The sequence below is a fragment of the Perca fluviatilis genome, chromosome 21, assembly GCF_010015445.1.
Source record: "Perca fluviatilis chromosome 21, GENO_Pfluv_1.0, whole genome shotgun sequence".
NCBI classification, from domain to species: Eukaryota; Metazoa; Chordata; class Actinopteri; order Perciformes; family Percidae; genus Perca; species Perca fluviatilis.
The window spans coordinates 25,816,226-25,839,096 of NC_053132.1; the positions used below are offsets into that span (position 1 = coordinate 25,816,226).

At 40.4% G+C, this 22,871-nt stretch overlaps 1 protein-coding gene across 4 annotated transcripts in view; it reads right to left on the bottom strand.

Annotated features, from left to right (window-relative positions):
• Positions 1-22,871, bottom strand: part of LOC120550927 (myosin phosphatase Rho interacting protein) — a 54,979-nt gene that overhangs the window by 9,416 nt on the left and 22,692 nt on the right. For 2 of the 4 annotated variants that reach the window (XM_039787904.1, XM_039787905.1), the window contains exons 7-16: positions 21,965-22,391; positions 17,952-18,078; positions 17,011-17,115; positions 14,797-14,853; positions 14,184-14,252; positions 14,007-14,096; positions 11,521-11,630; positions 8,875-9,439; positions 8,321-8,458; positions 1,529-4,117 (exon numbers count right to left, since the gene is read on the bottom strand). In XM_039787904.1, the coding sequence (XP_039643838.1) occupies positions 1,529-4,117; positions 8,321-8,458; positions 8,875-9,439; positions 11,521-11,630; positions 14,007-14,096; positions 14,184-14,252; positions 14,797-14,853; positions 17,011-17,115; positions 17,952-18,078; positions 21,965-22,391 (4,277 nt within the window). The remainder of the gene's footprint in view (positions 1-1,528; positions 4,118-8,320; positions 8,459-8,874; positions 9,440-11,520; positions 11,631-14,006; positions 14,097-14,183; positions 14,253-14,796; positions 14,854-17,010; positions 17,116-17,951; positions 18,079-21,964; positions 22,392-22,871) is intronic. The other 2 variants (XM_039787906.1, XM_039787907.1) reach the window with 2 other exon arrangements.

Here is a 22,871-nt window from a genome sequence, read left to right on the forward strand (position 1 = left end):
GCCTTGAGCACCATAAACAAAATTTTAGGGCTGCCCCCTGAAAGTTGAATATTCATATCATTTTTTTCAGTCAGAGTGAGCGCTCCTTGCTTTCATGCTGCTATTTGGGGTAATATCATTCCACTACGCTAATTCATCCCGTCCGCTCGGTAAAGAGGTCAGGGAGGGGCAGCTGCAGAACCAGACCCAGAGTGAGTTTGAGGGAGACGGAGGCAGCTGCCAGAGGAAGAGCCTCGTCAGGCTCCGATATAATGCATCTTCTGCCTTCTGCTTTAAATGGTGAATGTACAGCTCACAGCAGATTACTGGCCTTTGTTTGATATCTAGTGTAAAGCATTATGTAAGTTATATTATTGGATTGTCTCTTAGCCAAATGGTCTGAGTGAATTTAAATTAGGCTTTTATTGTGATGGGTAAATAAAAGAGTGCCATTATACACTGCCATGTTAATATGGGAGTTGATAAAAGTATGTTGGTCATCTTGGTTCACACCGAGCATAATTACTGTTTTGTCACCTAAAATCCGCTGGAAAAAAAAAAAACATTGCTTTTTTTTGGACAAAGTTCCTTTCACCTCCATCTGCGTGGCTAAAAGCCATTAGGGGTAGGTGAGGAAATATGTATTTCAGTTAGTTGGGTGAACTGACCCTTTATCATGACAAGTACGAAAGACCACACCCGAAGGTTTATTCCTGAACTTGTGACTAGTAGTTTTACAAAATAAAGTCAAGGTCTGCTTACTAGCTTTTTCCAGAGCTTTCAACCACATTTACTGCCTCCACCTGTAAATGAAGTTTAACAACTTTATTTATGGAGTTGTCCACACTCGAGTTAAGTCATCACAACTGAGCCAACAACACAATTTTATGCTGATGACCGTGAGGCAGTTGAGAGCTTGAAAAAAGCAAGAAGTAGACCCCGAGTTAAAATTACTTAGTCAAATAATTGAAATTTTATGTCAACTGTTTTTCAGAAAAAGTAGGGATTAAAATGAAACTGTTAGTAGAAACAGCCAAAAGAAAAGGCATCAGACCCAAATTAAGCTCATAGCTAAAATAATCAAAATGATAACTGTAATTATTCAAAAGTGTTAAAAAGGGTAAACAATACATTTTTTTTATTTTAAATGGTTAGATTATAAGCACATTGAACTAAAACCAGAGGAACTCATTTCAGAGGAGACTAGGCATTTATGATGAGGTGGTGTAAAAGAATCTGATGACTTCTGTTGATTGTTTTGGGCTAATTTAACGTTCCAGTTACTCAAAGTTCTACAACTGATGAAACCTCCAACAAAATGGGTTCCTCAGTACATGACTACTACAGAGTCAATGATCACATAAACCTATAGGAGGTTAGTTTTCATGCAACACAGAAGAAAAGTGGTTCACAGAACAAAGAGCAAGAGTAGGGTAAGCAAGGTTAGGAAGGGGAGTGGGGTTTGGGGAAGGAGGGGGGATCTGGGAATGCCACAAAGGGACACAAGGCATCACAGATGGAGGACGGCAAGGACAAGGAGCGCTTCCACCTTCAGGTTTTCCAGGTCTTTCTCGTATTTCAGCCGTAGAGTCGTATTATCTCCCTGCTCTTCGCGCCGTCTCATCTCTTGGGTCATGACTGAGACTTGGATGACCAGCTCCTGAATGCGCTCCTTCAGGGTGGACGTTTGGGCCAAGGCGTGATGCAGTGGTCGGTCCTCGTCAGGGTTTGCAGGACTCATCATGCTTCTCAGCTCTTCCATTTCCCGGTCAAACCTCTCCATGAGGTTTGTCCTCTCCATCTCATGCTTCTTCTTCAGATTCTCCACGCAGTTCGTCAGCAAGTCGATCTCTTTCACATTTTCTTCTGAACAGACACGCAGTGTTTCACTGGCGTTAGCGATTTCCTGCCTCAACTTTTCAGCTTCCTGCTCGTAGCGGTCTTTGACCTCTCGTAGTTCCTTCCTATGCCTGGCTATCATGTCATGCTCAGTGCGCTTGTCCAATGAGTCTATGGTCTCCCCATCGAACTGGATCAAAGTTTTTGGCCCTGTGGCAGTTTTCAAAGAAGTCTCAGATAGTTGATTCTGAAGATCTGACAGTTTGGACTCAAGATCTCTGGTGGCTTCTCTCAATTTAGGACAATTTGAACAATCAAAGCTACCACTCTGAACTTCTATCTGTTTTTGCTTTAATTCTTGCTCATGTTGGACTTTCAGCCTAGTGATCACATAAGACACGTAGGCTTCTTTAAGGGCATCAAACAGATGTTCAGAGGACTGTTTCAGTTCTCGACCAAAATCAAAGCTCGTTAGAGCCAAAGACACAAGCTGGTCATCTTTGGCCAAGTTCACACTGGATGCAATCTGCTTCAAACCATTTGATCTTGCCTCCAAGGTCTCAGTTAACTCTTTAAGAATGAGATCATGTGTTTCATTATCAAGCCATCTGTACACGGCTGCAAAATCTTGCTCTGTCACAACCTCTCTCTCAACTTTTGCTTGTGGACAAGTTCTCCTAATCAAGAGCATCAAGTGCTTCTGTGCCATCATCTGTTGTGCCACACGTCTTTCACAGCTGTGTCTGTTTTCCTCAGTTTTGATTTCAGATGAACCCAACAGCTGGCTCCAGAACTCTCCCTCGATTACCAAACTCATGTCTGACTGACTCACACAGAGTGGCTCTTCTTTCGAATAACCAAATAAAGTGCTTTTTAAATCACTGAGCGTTTTCTCTACATTAACATCTACCTTTGCCAACATCTCTAAAACCTGATTAATCGCCTCAGACCTCATCTCCATCTCTTCTACTACTTGCTTTATAAGTCCTTTATCATTAACATGCTTCTCTCCTGCCTCAACACACTCGCTAAGTGTCTTTTCAACACTGGCTGTCTTTATTTCTAACTTCTCTTGTAGCTTTCTTATTTTGTTTTCGGCTTCTCTTAGTTTCTCTCTACTGACTTTATCAGATTCCTGGTTAAGTGTGATACGTTCACTGTTCCTGACTTCTAGTTCCAAACAGCGCTGCTCTGTAGACTGTAGGTTTGCCTCCATCTCAAATAATTTTGCTTGGGAGGCTTCAAGTAGCTCTTTTAGTTGCTCTTTATCTGGGTGTAACTCCTTGTCCTCATAATCTGTGTGAAAGCCTAGACCTTTCAGCGTGGCCTCTTTCAACTGCAGCTTCTTCTCAGTATCTTTAAGGCTGTTACCAAGCTCCTCTAATGTAATCAGAGCTTCATGAAGCCTCAAGGATTTCTCATTCAGCTCCCTCTCGTAATACTCCCTGTCTATGGCGTTTGCCTCGTTTTCAGCCAGCTCAGCCTTCAGTCTTTTCATCTCTTCCATGACCAGGTGATGCTGTTTTCCGCCCTGCTGGCTGATCAGCTCAACTTTTAGTCTGTCAATTTCTCTGTCAGCTTCAGTCAGTTGATTCACTATCTCCTGACAACGTTGCTTCAATGCCCCATTTTCACTAGTTAAAAGTTTAACCCTGTGAGAGAGCATTGCATTCGTCACCTCATTTGTCTCTGAATGGTTTTCAATTTCTGAGAGCGGGCCGTAGGGACTTTTTAGGCTTTCACAACTTTGCTTCTGAACCTTCCCCACCAAATCCTCCATGGTTAGAAGACGGGCTTCGTACTCATGGATGCTTTCTCCTGCCCTGGCTAAACTCTTTTTTAATGTTTCATTTTCTATCTCCTGCTGGTAATTCCAGGTCTCCAAGAGCTTCTGAAGTTGATGTTTCTCTGCTCTCTCTTGATTATAACTATGGAATTTCAAGAATTTTGCAAGCTCCTTTAGGGACAGAGGTTGACCAGCTATCAAGTCTTCAAGTTCTTGAATTGACTCTGTACTGTCCTGGAACAGGAAGCTAACTGTTTTTTGGACAAGTTCAGTGGGGGGGTCTTCCGGAACGGATGGATTTGGGGGTTCAGAAAAGTAAGGTTCCTTGATGGGGAGGTGAGAAAGCGAAAGGCCAAGCTGTGCCTGCATATTGCGCTTTTTCAGCTCTTGCAGCTTTAGGAGCTCTTTGGTCTCCTGGTACTTCTTTGTTAAACTCTGTGCTTGAGAACTAACCAGTTCGGGCCTCTTCGTCTGGGGCGTCACATCAGCCTCCAGACCCAAAGGGTGCTCCAGCTTGGAAAAGGGGACCAGACAGTTGGTTAACACACAGCAGGGGAGACACAAAGCTTGCTAATAATTTTCAACGTTAACTACCAATCATTTTCTTCATTCAAAAAGTGACACTTCAAAATGATTTCCCATATAATCACAAATTATGTAAATTAACAGTGATTCAAAACAAATTCAAATTACCTTAAGTTTCAATGGTTTGAATTCAAAGCAAATAAAAGAGATTAAATGGCCAGTGTTAGTTAACCACAACAGAGCATGCACATTAAATGGTTAAAGTTATTTCACGTGGTAAGTAATGCGATATTAGTTTCAGCTAGATGGTTTACTCAGGGATGGAAGGCATACCAGGTCCTTAAAACACATTTTCTTCATTCTCTGGTCCAAGCTCATGTCTTGCACCAAAACAATTGTTTTCTGAGTGGCAATAGGCAGTATTATCAGACTAAAATCTAATGTCCATTTATATTTTCAAAGTTTTTCGATAATTCATTGTAAGTCACTTAACTATTCTATTTCTCAAACAAAAACCAAGACAATTGCATACACTATAATCTAAAAATCACAGCAAAACTTAACTCAACTGTAACCAACTGAATCATCTCTAAAAGTAATCATTCAGCCTCAAAACCATTCATACAGCTACACACAAGCACTCCATCAAACATATTTAACAGTATTTGTTAAAAGAACAGCAAATGGGTGTTCTGTAGCAGTTAATAGATGATGAGAATTTGGCGTCCATGCAAATAATTAGAAAACAAGCAAAGAAGTTATCATTCATACATGTTGAGCCAAACATTTTAGCAAGTAAAGCTAATGTGCCAGTGACCACTAAATTCTTCTAAATTAAAAAAAATACAGTGATCAACTATTTTTAGCCAAGTACTACCAAGAATTACAGCTGCAAAAATTAACCGATTAGTTGTCAACAATTAAATGAATCACCAACTATTTTGATAATCGATTAATCAGTTGGAGTCATTCAAAAACTCTCAGATTCCAGCTTCCAGCTCGGATTTCTAGTTTCTTCACTCCTCTATGACAATAACTGAATATCTTTGAGTTGAGGACAAAACAGGACCCTTGAGCACCATTTTCTGACCTTTTATAGACCAAACAACTAACCGATTTATGACGGATTAATCAACAATGAAAATATTTTCGTTACAGCCTTACAAAGAATAAGACTATAATTAAATGTTACCAAGTATATGAAATGTATATGATCAAACAGTAATTTAAAAAAGGTGCCCTGCCACACAAACCCGTTTTTACTTGCATTTTTTGAAATACGTTAGGTCCATATGTGTTTGTGTTATGTCGTGAATGTGAAAATGAACTGCTACCTCCTCTGTAAGCTCTAGCCACTGAACAGAAATAAACGGAGAAATCAGGACAATTACAAAAGCTGGTCAGTCTGACATCATGTTGCCTGAGCTCATTACTATTCATGAGCTCGCCCAGTTGCGCTGGGTAAAGGAGGCTGATAGCCAGGCTCTCATTGGCTAGCTGTTAGCCAATCAGAGTCAAGCAGCCTAGCTTGTTAAATATTAATGAGAACTGGCACAAATCGAGCTGAGTCTTCCTGCAGGCTTTCTATACCACGCTAGAATGACTTGAAACAAGGTTTCTCAAAAAATGTTACAGAGTCCATGGTAGACATTACCACAAAGTAATGAAATACATGTGGCAGGGCACCTTTAAACATTTATAAATGTAAGAACCTAAAATAGAAACAAATTGAAAATACATAATTAAATAACTATATTTTTAAATGATAACTCAAAATACTATTTTCCACTCCATACCCCACTTGCACTTTTCCATTGTGTAAGTGTAAACTGTAAAGCTAGGTTCATGGTTGCCGCAGTGTTCCCGGCACGAGGCATGCGCGCCATAAAATGACGTCACAACAGCTGTCGTTTCTAGCACGAAGGCTCAGCAAGCTGTTGCAGCATGTGGTCATGCCCCTCTGAATTTTTGTAACTACGCGCAAACTGTGCTTTCAGTTCAACGTGGTCGGCTGGTGAAGAGCCTCTACAAACGTGCGTGATTCTTCATGTACAGACAACAGAGAGTCAAACAGCCTTTAATATGTAGTGAAAGTGAGGCACCACACTTGGAAAAGAATAAACATTTTGCTGCAGAGTGTGGAAAAGAATGAGAGATCGCTTTGTCAAAGCTAAAAAAAAACGGCTTCATGGAAAGTGTTCTTAACAGTGTTACTGGCAGACAGTAGTTTCTATTTGGAGATAAACGACAGTCATGTTAATGATTAGAGTAGATAATTGTAATGTTTTGCGGTTCGTCTGTGTTTATCATGATGTGTTTACTACAGTTTCCTTTATTTCTGGTCTCTTCTTCTCTACTACTTCTTGCCTTATTCACAGATTATTTAACAATACGTTAAGCATAAACTTCTCCGTGGAGGCTTGGGCACGGTGTTGCATGCAAGTATATCCGACGCTTAAAGAAGGAGGCATGGTTGTCATATGACTTAGGAGATGACAACAACTGTATTTCTATCCACCTTTAATATGTATATTTTGAATTTTATATTTTGAAAAAAAGGTAGAAACACCAGAAAAAAAAAAAAAGAAAGAAAAATAATGCTACAAGTTTTTGCTTGGCTGAGGTGGAAAAGTTGGTGCACCAAAATGTTACTAAGTGCAATAGAAACATTGTTCCTTGCAGTGTTCTCAGCAAGATGTTTGACACACAGAGAAAGCGGGCCCTGGACAAAACGAGATAAACAACGGAATAAAGTTACCCTTTAGTGAACAATTTTAAGTGACGAGGTAAGTACACTAGGCACGCAAGAGAATGCACATCTTGGCTATTATTTCGTTAGGTGAGAACACGATCTGACCTAAATATAAGAAGTGACCCAAAAAACAGCGCATTTACTAGCCTGCATTTAAGTTAATCCAACCTTGCACACAATTTACAGACTTATGTATGATTCAAGGGACAATAACTTTCAAAATAATAATAATTTATACTTTATTAATCCCGCAAGGGAAATTACAATGTTTTCACTCGGTTGTTAGAATACACATCACACACGGGCCTGAAATACACACGCTCAGTACCTATACATGCACTAATGGAGAGGTGTCAGAGTGAGGGGGCTACAGCTGTCAATGGACAGGCGCCCCGAGCAGTTGGGGATTTGTTGCCTTGCTCGAGAGCACCTTGGCAGTGCAGGGGGTGAACTGGGACCTCTCCAGCTACCAGTCCACTACCATACTTCCATGGGTTCCCAACCAACTCCCTACAGACTGAGCTACTGCCACCCAATAATGACTATATGCTCCTCGTCTGTGTAACACATCATAATCTATCCCTTTCATTGCAGCTCGCCCTCGCCTTTAGCTGCTCATAATGTTTGCCTTCTTCTCAAAACACCAGGAAAGTGTCAGCGAGTTTCACTAAACCGTATCCACAGCCTGACATTTTTTTACAATGTTTGGTGCACTTGAGAGTGCAGTGTGAAGACTAACCGAACCAACTGAAAAATTAAACAATGTTGTAAGCCTGCCATGCCCTTAAGCACACCAAGTCCAATGATCTAAAGGTGTAAAAGTGCCCTTAGTATCTTTGTAAAACACAGGGGGGGGGGCAACAGTTTCAAACAAAGGGACTCACTTAAACTAACATGCATGCACGGCCACTACTTCTTTACATAGCAAATAGTTGTTTGCTGCAAAATGAATGCTTAAAATCTTATATGTAGAACCTTTAAATTTAAAAAAAAAAAATTTAATTCTCTTTATCGTTTAGAGTGAAATAATCCTCAGAAAGTCATGTCATCAATCACAAAACTTGAGTTCCTTGGTCCAAAATTAACGCAATACTGAAGTAACTGCTAGCATGAGTTCAGATATGACACAAAGATAGGAGATTAACTAGTAGAAGCTAATGTAGTAATAAGCTCTGAATGTTTTGTTTTTGTTTTTACATGCAATGAACTCATGCAAAGGCACATATCTGTAGCTATTGTGTTGCTTTGATGTCAGTTTGTTTGATGTTTTCTTACATTAAAATACAACATGCAAAGAATGTTACAAAATGGAGGAGGAGGAGAAAACACTGCTCAATTGAGAAATTGCACAAAATCTACAACAGGATGTCCCATCATAGCAGAGTAACATACAGAGCAATGCAAAGCTGCACAATGAGTACACAGAGACTATAACTCACCGGAGAAATGTAACCTGTCCGGATGCCCTGCTCTCTTTCCACAGCCATTCTCAGCTGGAGCTCCAGATCCTGCTTGTGCTTGTTTGAGTCAAGGAGCTGCTGGTGACAGCTCTCCAACTGTGCCTTCAGGTCCTCTATCTGCAGGAGGAATATTTTGTATAGTTAACAATTTAAAAGGTATCAAAAATGTGAAATATTAAAGGCATGTTTGGTAATGTTGAAGAGCTTGCAAGATTTGAAAGTAGCATCTCCTCGGGGCTGCATCTAACCCCTCCCCGACCTCGGGGCTCCCACACACACACACACGTGCACCGCTGCTTCAGAGCAGATTCATATGTATGTATGTGTATATATATATATATATGTGTGTATATATATATATATATATATATATATATATATATATATATGTGTATATATATATATATATATATATATGTATATATATATATATATATATATATATATATATATATATATATATATATATATATATATACACACACACATATATATATATATACTTATTGTTTGTATAAATAGACTAAACATACCCCTTGTTTGTAATTCTCCAGTAGCTGGTCCAGCTCAACAGCCTCTCTGAGTTGCACTGTGGCGGGCAGAGGCACCCTCCTCTCCTCCCGTATGGGTGTCTTCTCAACCTGTTGCCAGTGTTGTTCAATCACCTCCTCCACCCTCTGCTGCCTCTCCAAAGACGTGGGAGCTAATGAATCGGTTTGTTCGACTCCCTCTCCACTCTCACAGTCTGTCCTCCCTACTTCTTTAACGGATGTTTGCTCCACTGGTGAGCTAGTCACAGACTCATACCTCTTCCGCCTCTCCTCTCTTCTCCGACTGCGCTCCAGCTCTCCCAGGTCTAGCTGGAGACTCTCGGCCTCTTGCGCCCGCTGCTGAGCCAGAGCCTGAGCAATGGGTCTAAACTCTGCCCAGTCGAAGGTCTTAGAGCGGCCTTCTCTTCTGCGGTCACGTGCCCGGCTCTTTATGACACCTGGAGTGGATTCTCTCTCCACAGATGAGGCCTCAGAACAGAGAAAGTCCTGGGTGATGTCTGGTCTAACCAGACCATCTAAAGGAGAGGAGCCATGATCCTCAGTTGAGCTGAAAGGCAGTAACAAATGCAGGCAATTAAGTTTTAGCTTCAAAATGCTCACCGTCCATGTCCCAAAAGATGGTCTCGATATCACAGACTCATTAACCCCAATATCCACTGTATTGTGTTGCACCTGCCAGAGACAATCTGCTGCCATTCTGGCATTAGGCTAAATTCCATCAGTGGCTCTTTTCCACTCAACTTTGTTTGCCCAGTCTATTTTTGCTGGAGAAACTTGTGTCATGAAATTTACTTTTGAATGCAACGCTTGCCTCGGGCCAGTAATCTCTGTGTTCCAGCAGAATGCCTCATGCAGTTGTCCGAACAGGCAAGTGAAAATAAATGTGGTCCTGAGAGTGAGAGCCGCTGCTCAGCGACTCGTTCAGCAAGCTTACCTAGAAGTACAAAAAGGCCAGCAACAGCAGAGAGGCAGTGGAGAAACAGCATATAGAGTCAGAACATTTTCACTTCTAATTCACCGAGTTATATGTGAAAATGTGCTGGCCTTATATGATGTTTCCCCACTGCCTCTCTGCCTTTGCTGGCCCCCAGCAGCTCACTTAGTTGTGTGTACTAAGGCTAAGTCCGGCTGGGGTTCAATTTGATTCCAATCTGTGAGGTAAAATTACTTTTACTGAAGTCTGGTGGCTTTGAAGTCTGGTTGCATGTTTCTGTTTAATAAGGAAAATGTGTCTAAGAATATTTCTTTTTTTGACATTTAGTGAGTTTCATCAATTGCTGGTTGTGGAAGGTTGCGGTCCAATACCTCACGACATAAAAACAGTTTCTTCCCCTCTGCAGTCAGCCTCTTTAACAAGGCCCCGGAACCCCACTGACATTGACTCTCAAAAACTAAAAAATGCAAAGACAGCTATGATATTTGCCACATAACATGCAGTGATTTGTTGTCATTTTCAGTGTTATTCTAGATAGTAGGGGTGTAACGGTTCACAAAATTCACGGTTTGGTTCAATATGAGACAGTGGTGTCATGGTTCGGTACGTTTTCGATACAGCAAAAAGAAAGAAAAGCCAGAGAAATTTACTTCATTTTTACACATTTTTTATTTATTAAAACTAACATCATAAAGTATGATCTTTTTTACTTTGAACAATGACCGAGCTATACTTGACCCATTTTCTGGGGTGCCTTCTTAGCAGCATATAAAACAAAAACAGCTCCTTATAAAAAAAATAAAAATATACACGTTACAGTCAGTTAGCTTTGTGTACTGTAGCCCTTGACGTCCAGGATTAGTCCAACGAATCGTTCGGTTTGTAATGCGTACCTAATCGAAAGCCTCGTACTAATACGAATACGTGTATCGTTACACCCCTACTAGATAGATAAAGGCTTTATTAATACCCATATTTATATTTTATTTGAGCACATACTCGTGGTACGTGGGAATAATCGGTACAACATTCTAGAGGCTCATAACAGCAAAAGGAACCAACACTGCACAATAGCAGAAAAAGCCAGATGCCCTGTTCCTTCAGTAATTCAGAATAAGTTAGATTTGTCCCAGCTATATAATTCTTACCTGGTATTTGTATGTTTCGTACGTTCATAAATTATATTAATTGTCCAAATCCCTGTTGATTAATAGACTTTTCTATTTTGATGTGTATGTTTGGGCAAGTATTGGACATCTCACCCTGGCTGAAAAAGCTTAATGTCAAGCCCTGGAACGTATATAACACCTATTAATAATAATCTATTGACAAATTGAAAATTTTAGTATTGAATGATGCCTTTATTAGTTATTGATTTTATCTTTACGTACACATAGTAAAACTAGTTTTTCTTGTTTGTTTATGACAACTTCTCCAAAGTCTATAAAAGAGAGAGAAAAGAAGGAATTATAATATATAAATAAGTGACAAAGTATCTGTCACCATTTCAATCATAAATGAGCTGTAATGTTTTTCCCCAATGCGCTTGTAAAACACAATTTTTTTTGGAAAGAGTAATAGACTGTGTGAAGACGTGACGGAGCTGCGATGCCGTATGCTTAAATCAGAGGCTGAATTATTTGTCATTATGGTTAAGAAAATGTGTGCATTAGTGCTGACATAGTTGTACTGACCTTGCCACATCAGGGGCAGTGGAGGGTCTGACGTTCTTCATGACTGCCTGGATCCAGTTCCTGCGTATTCCTGCTGTCATGGCTGACAGAGTGTGCACTCCCTCCTGGGTCTAAACATTTAAAAGCACCATGAAATATACATCCTGTTGTGATGTTACCCTATATGTATTGTGATACAACTGACCTGCATTAAATAATTCTTCATATTAAAAGTTCAGTTTTTGTTTAGAGGGCGTTTTGAGATTATATACAGTGCCTTGCTAAAGTATTCACCCCCCTTGGCTTTTTGCCTATTTTGTTACATTACAGCCTTTAGTTCAATGTTTTTTTTAAATCTGAATTGTATGTGATGGATCAGAACACAATAGTCTAAGTTTGTGAAGTGAAATGAGAAAAATATATACATAAAACTATTTTTTAGAAATAAAAAACAAAATTGGCATGTACATATGTATTCACCCCCTTTGTTATGAAGCCCATAAAAAGCTCTGGTGCAACCAATTACCTTCAGAAGTCACATAATTAGTGAAATGATGTCCACCTTTATACCATATACACACCTTTTTTGAAAGGTCCCAGAGGCTGCAACACCTAAGCAAGAAGCACCACTAACCAAACACTGCAATGAAGACCAAGGAACTCTCCAAACAAGTAAGGGACAATGTTGTTGAGAAGTACAAATCAGGGTTAAGTTATAAAAAAAATATCCAAATCTTTGATGATCCCCAGGAGCACCATCAAATCTCTCATAACCAAATGGAAAGAACATGGCACAACAGCAAACCTGCCAAGAGACTGCAGCCCACCAAAACTCACGGACCGGGCAAGGAGGGCATTAATCAGAGAGGCAGCACAGAGACATAAGGTAACCCTGGAGGAGCTGAAGAGTTCCACAGCAGAGACTGGAGTATCTGTACATAGGACGACAATAAGCCGTACGCTCCATAGAGTAGGGCTTTATGGCAGAGTGGCCAGAAGAAAGCCAGTACTTTCAGTAAAAAACAAAATGGCACGTTTTGAGTTTGCGAAAAGGCATGTGGGAGACTCCCAAAATGTATGGAGGAAGGTGCTCTGGTCTGATGAGATAGATAGATAGATTTTCGGCCATCGAAGAAAACGCTATGTCTGGCGCAAACACATCACATCACCCAAAGAACACCATCCATTTTTCAGTAGCTGGGACTGGGAAACTGGTCAGAGTTGAGGGAAAGATGGATGGTGCCAAATATAGGGATATTCTTGAGCAAAACCTGTACCACTCTGTGCGTGATTTGAGGCTAGGATGGAGGTTCACCTTCCAGCAGGACAAAGACCCCAAACACACTGCTAAAGCAACACTTGAGTGGTTTAAGGGGAAACATGTAAATGTGTTGGAATGGCATAGTTAAAGCCCGGACCGCAATCTAATAGAAAATCTGTGGTCAGACTTAAAGATTGCTGTTCACAAGCGCAAGGAGGAATCCCAGTGGTAAGATGTGGATAGCTCATAAAGACTTATCCAAAGCGATTTGGAGCTGTGATTGCTGCAAAAGGTTGCTCTACAAAGTAGAGGGGGTTGAATAGTTATGCACATTGACTTTTTCTGTTATTTTGTCCTATTTGTTGTTTGCTTCACAATTTAAAAAAAATCTTCAAAGTTGTGGGCATGTTCTGTAAATTAAATGATGCAAATCCTTAAACAATCCATGTTGATTCCAGGTTGTGAGGCAACAAAACACGAAAAATGCCAAGGGGGGTGAATAATTTTGCAAGGCACTGTACATTTGTCTACCATCAGAGATTTTGCCATTTTTTTGTAGTAGCTATCCGTTTAATATTTTGGGGTGTATAAGGGCCATTGTGGAACTGCTTTATTTGATTTTTCTATTAATATAGTAAAGTACTTTATTTGTCAGGTATTTTTTTTATTCATTGGATTGGCCAAAAACTATCTGGTTATTTTATCCATATACAGATTCTTCACAGAACCTCCAGAAGATTTACTACATTATAAAATACATCTATATCACGATACAAAATTACATATACAGATATGAGATATGTTGACCCCTTACTTAGAATACTTCTTGAGTTGTTTATGTGTTGATAACTACATGGTACATTTTGAGGCTGTAATTTGTGGTTATGTTGTATTGGATGCGAAAGCCCCCTTACTGCTTTATATCCCATAATACTTAATATTTTGAACTGTTACCTGCCACCAGAATTTTGTGTTGTTTTTCACATAAATAAAAGACGTTTTCACCATAAATTTGTGCGTTAAAATGTATCAAATCCCCCGCTTCATATGTGTCCCCCCCCCCCCAAAGGCCCCTTCTTAATCACGAAAAACTCTGCATGCTGTTGCATGGGCTAATGATAGGTTAATAAATCCGTCGTAGTCCGTGATAACATTTTTAGATCTAGTAAAATCAAAGAGTGAAGAATATAACGAACATTTAATAGGAAAAACATTTGTCCTTTTATGAAAAGGCAAAGCCTCTTACATGTATTTGGAAACCATAGTTGCGTTGAGCCTGGTATTCAGTTACATTGTAGCAAGTAGACAGGTCAATCTCGCCATCCAGGTCAGAGGCCTGAGGTAAGACGAAGATGAGACACAAAAGACACATGAAATAAAACTGTTCAACATAAAATGTATGAAGATAAAATAATATGCTTACCTCCTCTGCAATGGAATCCTTGTAGTATCTCAGGCTGTGATCCGTCAAAACAAACCAATATTTCTTCCACTACAACATGTACAGGAACAAAAAGACAAAAAGAGAGTTCTGTAAAGCAGCCACTCACATCCACATAGCATGTTAATATAATAAGATATATAAAAGTAGTAGTCACATATTGAATGTCCAGTCAGTCAATAAAACCTGCTCTACAATAGCACAGATTTTGCCTCTGTATATCATATTAAGATCTATTTTAAAGCCTTCAGGCTCCACCCTAGTCTTTTAAGTCAATTGTAAAGGCCATGCAATGCTAGAGACTTTCTTTTTAATTACTTTTTTTCCATAAAGAAACTTCATAAACATGCCAAAACTAAATGTCTATTTATTGCACTGTGTCAATATGTCTGGATGATTTGAAGTAAGATACATACATTCTTTCAATTTAACTTTTACTTATGATATTTTTATTTATTTTTTTACTCAAACAGATTTTACTTAAACAAAAATGATGATTTATTTTACTGTATTTGGCACCAAGATAAAATTTTTATTTTATCTTTGTTATGACTACTTTTTACAGACAAAGGCAGATTAACAGTTCATTAAGTACCTGGCTTTGCTCATCCAGCTTTACCATCCAACCTTTCTTGAAGTTCAGTAAATCCGGCTAGAAAGAAAAAATTTTGAAAACATTAAAAAAAACATCTGCAGTCGGAAATAGTAAAAGAATAAAAACATTGTGTGTCAAATTACATGCAAAATGACATCAGAAGCAATCAAATACAAACCATTTTCCTTTTTGAAAGTGTTTAGTAAATTACCACCACTTGCCTTACAATAAGCAAAATAAAGCAGGCTACAATTTAGCCTGAAAAGTAGCCTGAAACAATTCCTAAATTACATATGCAATATGTCCAATACAAGTACAAAATCATATTGTCCAAAAACATGCTGTCAGCTGAGGGTAGAAGTTGACCCTACCAATGGATCAAAGACAAATTTAGAAGATATCAGGTGACATTGTCTAAATGCGGTCCACTGGCCAGGGGCAACTTTTTTCAGATTTGTCGGCCTGCTACTCCAGCTGAGGATGCAGAACCCAGTGCTTAATACTGTTGTAGCCAGCTGTGATTCCACACAGTGAAAGAAACACACACGTGAATGGTGAACACAGGAAACAGTGGCTGTGATATACACTTGCTTCTCTGGCCAACAGAAATATACACACATCACAAAATGGGTGCAATGAATACACGCAGCAGGCAAAATCTGCACACAGAGGGAGCAGAATGAGGAGTATAACCTTGAGAGTAGAGAGAGAGAAGGGGGCTGCACTGCCCCTCGCAGCATGGAGGTTTGGCCTACAACATCCACACCCTTGCACCACCACACCATGGCCAAAGAAACATTAGGAAAAACTCACAATGCTGCAGTACATATCTGTCTCATAAATGCTAGATTTCCCTCATCAGCAATTTCCCCAGTAAAACTTGTTTTCTGAGCAAAGGTGTCATGCTGTTGGAGGGACGACCACAAAGATCTTTCTCAATTCTTAATTCTCTTAAAGGCTCTGACACACCAACCCGATGGCTGACTGTTGGCAGAAAAGGCAGTCGGACTAATCAGTCGGCTCCCAGCTCTCAAAAAAGTGCCTCTGAACACACCGAAGCGACGCCGACTTGAGCGTGCGCGAGATGTAATACGTCTCCATAGCAGCAGGCGGCACTAATCTGTATTGTCGCCCAAAAAATGAAAAACCGGAAATGACAAAACATCTCTCTACCTAGTAAACACAGAGGACGCTGTCGTCAGTCAGTGTTTTCATCAGAGAGTGTTGACAGTAGTCAACAAGGATCGTTGTCATTACTCGCTCAACGGAAGAAAATATGATGGCTAGCAATAAGAAGATACTGGCATTGTCAGCTCTCGGGCTTCTTCTTGTGGAAGAAGCACGGATTCGCTAGTCAAGGGCTAGCACTCCACCAATCACCTGCCCACTGGCCGATTCAACAAGTCAAATCGGCGGCACGGAACACACGAACAGTCGCCAGACTGTCCGACGGCCGATAATCGGGTTGGTGAGTCAGAGCCTTAAGCCTGTTACCTAACCAAATCTAGCCACTCTGCCCCAATAACAACCCAGCGACCTCTTTCTCCCAGCTGAAGACCTACAACTGATCCTGACCCAGGATCATACAGCTTAGCAGAACGGGAAAGGCTTTGTCTGTGAGACCAGAGACACACTGAAACACACTGGCCTTCAGAGGGAATTTTAATAATCAACTGTTGGTTAATGTCCAAACGATCATAACAAATTTAAACCCAAACGTTATCATGAGCTGTATCAGCTGCATCTTGCTATATCTAACAATCTCCTCTAAAAGTGTAATAGCAGCACTGTGGGACACAACAAGCAGCCTGGTGTGTAGATTTTACTCGGTTGTAGAGCTGAAACGATCAGTTGATTTTTATTTATTTATTTATTTATATATATATTTTTTTTTATTTTTTTTATTTATTTGACAGAAACTTCATTCACTTCATTTTTATCAAGCAAAAATGCCAAAACATTACCTTGTAACCCCAAATCTGCTTTGTGTAACACACACACACACACACACACTTAACTGAAGCTGTCACCCTTTTAACCTCACTGAGGAATAGGATAAATTTAGTCTCAAATGATGGGTCCTTCCATCCCCATTCTCACACGCACACACACACACACACGCACACACACACACACACGCACGCACACACACACACACACACACACACCTTGATGAGGCTGTTTTACGAAAGCAAGAGAAGAGCATACACTCACCGTCATGACAGACTCAGTGGTCCTTCTGTCCAGGGACTTGGTTCTCCTCAGAGGTGGCAGGGTGGACGGAAAATCCAGATTCTGACCCACGTCATGCCTCTGCTCCTAAACAACACACATGCAAGTTTTTCTACATTGTTTTTATACCTGTGTAACGCTAACTTACACAGTCAGTTATAGTGAAAATATACAAAATAAAATTGAAATACAAAAGAATGTCCCTTGTTCTTTGTGAAAGTGAACATATGGAATACAGAATCTAATTTGGTCGTTTGGGAGGGAATTAACATGCTGTGGAAATAACAACTGCTCCTTCTTTGTCAATCCACGTGTTTTGTTGACTATCAACTCTGCACCACACTGAACCAAATAGAATGAAAAAAAAACCACTGATAGCATAAGGCTAAACTTGCCAACTTTAAATCGTTTGTATTGTTTGTAAGCAACAGTAAAAATTAATGATAGCTTGTGTGTGCGAATGCAACACACAAGAACTCTTGGCATCTTTATCTGTATGTGATATTTTTATCTGCGCATGACTTACAAAGATCTAAGGCCAGAATACAAAACTAAAGTGTTTAACAGTGTCCGACTTTGTCTCTGTGCTCCTAAAGTTGAGTTTCGAGTGGTTCTAGCTGAGCGCAGAGGGCCAGGGTGGGAAAGGGAAGCATAATCACAAGGGGAATCCCACCACAGAATGGAAAATGGAAATGAATACAGCACACGCTGCTGACCCCTGACCAACAACAAAAACAAAGACAGGACAGAGAGAGGGAGAGAATAAGGGTGAGGGTGAAGGGAAAAGGGGAGATGCTGTGACAGAAAAAAAAAGTTCTGCAATGTGATGTTTAAAAACACTGTTTACACATCTTTACACCATATCTTGTAAAAAACTGCTGCACAATGTGGCACTGTTGGATCACATATTCACACACACTTACCTCTCTGTAAAAGCGTCTGTGCTCACTACGGCCCTGTCTGGCTCCACTTATCCCCAAGTCCTCCACCTCCATTTTCTCTGGATTCTCCAGATCCAAGGCCTCCAACTTCTCAATAACACCGGAGCGACTACAGACGGACACACACAGACACACACTTTTTTATTTTTCCTATACATTATCAGTCTTCTTAATTTTTTTTTCAAGCACCATATCCTTACATGCTAATTGCACGGAAAGGCCTGCAGAACCATTATGATTAGTCAAATATGACTGATAATGGATTTAAAAATGACAGAAACATTTGAGAAGAAATGTTCTCACATGAGGGATCAACAACAGACATTGTGTTGCTCTTTGTATTTTCTGATGTTTGATTTAGTGTATGACTGAACAATAGGGACAACAATCGGCTGAATGTTTTATGATTAATTGTTGTTGTTAACCCCAATGAAACTATTAGCAAATTTATTTTCATCCTTTAAATCGCTTAGCCCTGTTTGTGTACATTTCAGGGTTTATGATTTAAGAATTAGGAAGAAATGAAAGAAGAATTTGGCAAGAAGTTTGGCAAATATGACAAGGCTTTTAGGCCAGATATGGAACATGAAACATTGCTTATATCAACGATCTGTTAAAGCAGTGGCTTTTTATTATATGGATATAGGTGCATGGAAATCTTCCTTTCAGCTTTATTCAGAGATGGCAACTTAACATTAAATCCACTTTTTTGAGTAAGCAAATGAGATGTACTGTCACGTTCTTACACCAGTAATTGAATGCAATTGTTCATTACAACAGAGCCTTTTTTCAAAGAAAATCCAGTAATTTTGTCCTCTAGAGCCACAACAGTTGACATATTAAAATCATACGACATATTCACCACCACAGAGTTTGAATGCATTTTTTTGAATTTGCAAATGGGGGAATGTTTAAGCTTAAACAGGGTGTTAAATTTATTAATTAATGTGTGTGTGTGTGTGTATATATATATATATATATATATATATATATATATATATATATATATATATATATATATATATATATATATATATGGCCTGTCGCGATAGTCAATAAATCGAAGTTATCGCACGATAAAAAAAAATGAGCTCGATAATTTTTCCGGCCGCGATAATTTCCATTTGCATGCTTGTTTGTTTTCCTCGTCTCTCGCTACCAAAGAGACTGGAGGACCACTTCGGTTCCTTAGCGTAACGAGGAGTCAACCCTCTTGTCAGTCGCATGGTCTTTGTGGGGGCGGGACTGCGGACAGAGACAGAGACAGACAAACGCTAGTTGAGAGTTGGAGCAGGGTTTCCCGCAGCACTTTGCAGTTAAGGCGCCCGTCAAAAGAAAGTAGGCCTATATGAGCGATATCCACCGTGTTATTTGGCGTCTCGTTTCTCCCTTTCAATCCAAACCACACAGCTGACAACCTGCAGGTGGAGACTGTGGAGACGGGCTCGGACATACACGCCGCTGGTCAGTCTCGCAAGCGGTTTCAGGAAAGTGGCTGCATGTTTCCGACAATGCACAGAACATTAACGGTACAAGCCTACAGCTGTCCGCGGACACGGAGTGTGGAAAGTATGTCAGAGTTGTGTGTGTGTGTGTGTGTGTGTGTGTGTGTGTGTGTGTGTGTGTGTGTGTGTGTGTGTGTGCCGCCCCCCAACGGCTCCGACCTGAAGAGGAGCAGAAGCCGCACCTTCGCCAAAATGAAGACTGAAAAACAGAACTATTTTGGTACATTTACTCGCCATGTGGCAGATAGCCATACAGATAGATTTAATTTATTAATTATATATTATTTAAATTTAATATTTAGAGTTAACTAATTGTAAAATGTAGTACAGAGTCTGTAGTCTGAGAACTTACGTGTCACAAACGGCAATTCCACAACTGTACATCAGCGTGAAAGACGACATACTAAAGGAGATCAAAGACATGTTCTGGATATTTAAAATGTCTTGCAGTTCCAGTGTTAAATATTATTTAGAAATAAAAGTGTATTGATCTTTGAAAAGGTGTACCTGTATTATTATGCCATTATCATTATATTAGATGCAAATGGTCTCTCAATGACAATATTATCGTTTATCGCAATAATTTCTGGGACAATTTATCGTCCAGCAAAATTTGTTATCGTGACAGGCCTATATATATATATATATATATATATATATATATATATATATATATATATATATACACATACATACATACATACATACATACATACATACATACATACATACATATATATATACACACACACACACATATACACACACACACATATACACACACACACATATACACACACACACACACACACACACACACACACACAGGTTAGAAGGGCGGTCTGAAATGTTTTGCACGGTCTTTCGCTGTACGTTTTGTTGGTGAATGTGAGACACACGTCTCGTCTTCATATTAGAAACAAGGACATGAATTTGGTGACATACGTGTGTTAAGTCAACCCGTTCTCACTCCCGCTTGGTCAGTGGCTCTCTGAGTCTGGCGCATGGGACTGCTGTGATTGGTTTAAGTCACGGGAAACTCATTGGTCAAATTTGTGGAAAAGCTGCGGTGATTGGTCAAAATTGCGAGTCACTGGCCAGATGCACTTGAGACATTGAGGCTTATGGTCAGGGACTTTACCCCGGTTTGTCCGGCATTGCAAGGGGAAATAACCTTTTTTATGGACTGATCTGATGTGAGAAGATGTTCTTAAAAATTAAGAATTTGTGAGAAAGACATGAGGACAAAATGTTAAATTGCTGTTGCATAGATGTAAAAATAGTTGTTATTCTAGGATTTCTTACAGCAGTTAGGGGGAAAGTGTTAACAGAAAGTTTGCCGATCCCAGACCGCCCGACTCCCAGCAGGATGAGCAAACTCTCTGTTGCTGCAACCTTGCTACACAGGTTAAATGCAGCGCCACTGCTGGCCACCAGGGGGTTTGTGCTGCTAAAGTCACAGCCTACCTGGCTGTTGTATGGGCATGTCTATACAGAAGGAGAGTCTGTGTCCGTTAATGTGTTGACGGAGCAGTATCTAAGCACTCCTCCTATTTTCCTCTACTCCTCCTTTTCCTTTCACACCTGGCATTGATGGAGGGACTGAATGGAGCAGGAAGCTGGATGTGGGAGGAAAAAGATGAACCCCACCTGACCCACTCGGTGTGTTTGAAAGGTTGCCATCTCTGGCGTGTGTATGTGTGTAGGACTAAGACCTGTGACTTCTTCACGAACAGCACCAGTGGCCAAGAGGCAGATTACTGAATAGAAAGTACAGAAGCTGTGCATTTATACAGTCTACTGTATGCTTACAGTTAGTAAGACTGATGATAAAAAAGGGGAGGGGGGGATGGGATTATTAAGTAACAGTTTTTTTCAGAAATCCAGACGAGAGGGATATTTATGGTGTCAGATCTATGTCATATGTCACGAGCAAATTATATTATTTCACACGCGCAGGATATAAGTCCTCACGCACCAAGTCAAAAACAGCATTTTACAGGCAGCTGCGAGCGAGAAAAAAAAAAAAAAAAAAAAGAGACAAAGAATGGGCGTATAAAACTAAGCAGCAAGCGCAGAGAGCAGCCACAGCGCACAAGAGAGCGTCCGCTTGGTAAGCGCTGGAGGACATACACGCTCTCACAGGTAACTCTGCTCTCGAAGTGGATTTCATCATTCATTTAATTTTTTTACCAGTTTAAATCACCTGGTCTGTTTGTCTTGGAGAGGAGGAGAACTCTGCGGATAATTTGGCTCACGGTATAAACCTCCTGAACACTGAAGGAGTCCTAACCAGGAGAAGCTGACTGCAATGAGGGCAATGGTGGTGAAGACAACAACTCCCCTGATTCCACGATATTTTATTAATGTCACCAAACGGAGTGTGTGACCCCTAACGACAGAAAATGACATATTGTACGTTTAAGGGCAATGTTTTGGATAAACACTGTTATGGAACAACAGCAGGAGACCGAAGAAGCAGACACTGACCTCCTCTCAGGGCTGAGGACGGCTTCCCTCTCCTGCCTGTCAGGGCTCTTAAACCGGCTCCTCTTCTCAGCCTTTCTTGCCTCTGCCTCCATCCTTCGGGAGCGAGGTGTGTCGTGGTGGCTGTAGGAGTGGCTGCCCCTCTGGTTGGCCGGGTGGCTGTCGGTGCTGCCGCTGGCATCCGAATCCAGAGAGCTGACCGAGCCACTGATGTGGGAGCCGTTAGAGAGCAGGGAGCTGCCTGAAGGGAAGGGGTCACTGGGGGTTGGGGAGAGGCAGCGTGGGACGCCCCCCAGGCTGGAGCATGAGCCTGTCGGGGAGAGCAGGTCACTGGGGGGCTGGGGCGCAGAGCCATGCAGCACCAGGCTTCCCCGGTCAACCTCGTCGCCATTCACTGAGCCGGCATCAGAGCCCTGTGGTGCACAGTCACCTAGACAAGAGAAACAGAAGACGCCGGAGAACCTCTTAACACTTTCATAACTAAAAATCATAAACTTTACTTTGCTGTGTTATTATCTTTACTGTGATACATGTTTTTACCACTAATACCTAGAACATTCAAAAATGTTAACCGTATCTAGAAAATCTAAAAATAAAATTAATCGTTAACTTTTGTTTAGCAAAGGATAATCACCTCATTATTTTGGCACAGCTCTATTGATACTAGAATGAATGTCATGTTATTTCATTGCACATGGCCTCTGAGATCAGCACTTTTATGCACACAAGCCCAGTCTGAAACAATTCGTCAACAGAACCGACTCTATGCATCATGGGTTAAAATCTTGCCCGCCGTAGGCTTCATCTTACGTCAAAACAACACCTTTCAATCTGAATAAATGGATAAACAATCATAAAAGATATTCATTGTTGGATTTATTAGTTTTAAAGATGTCTTTTAAAAAATGTG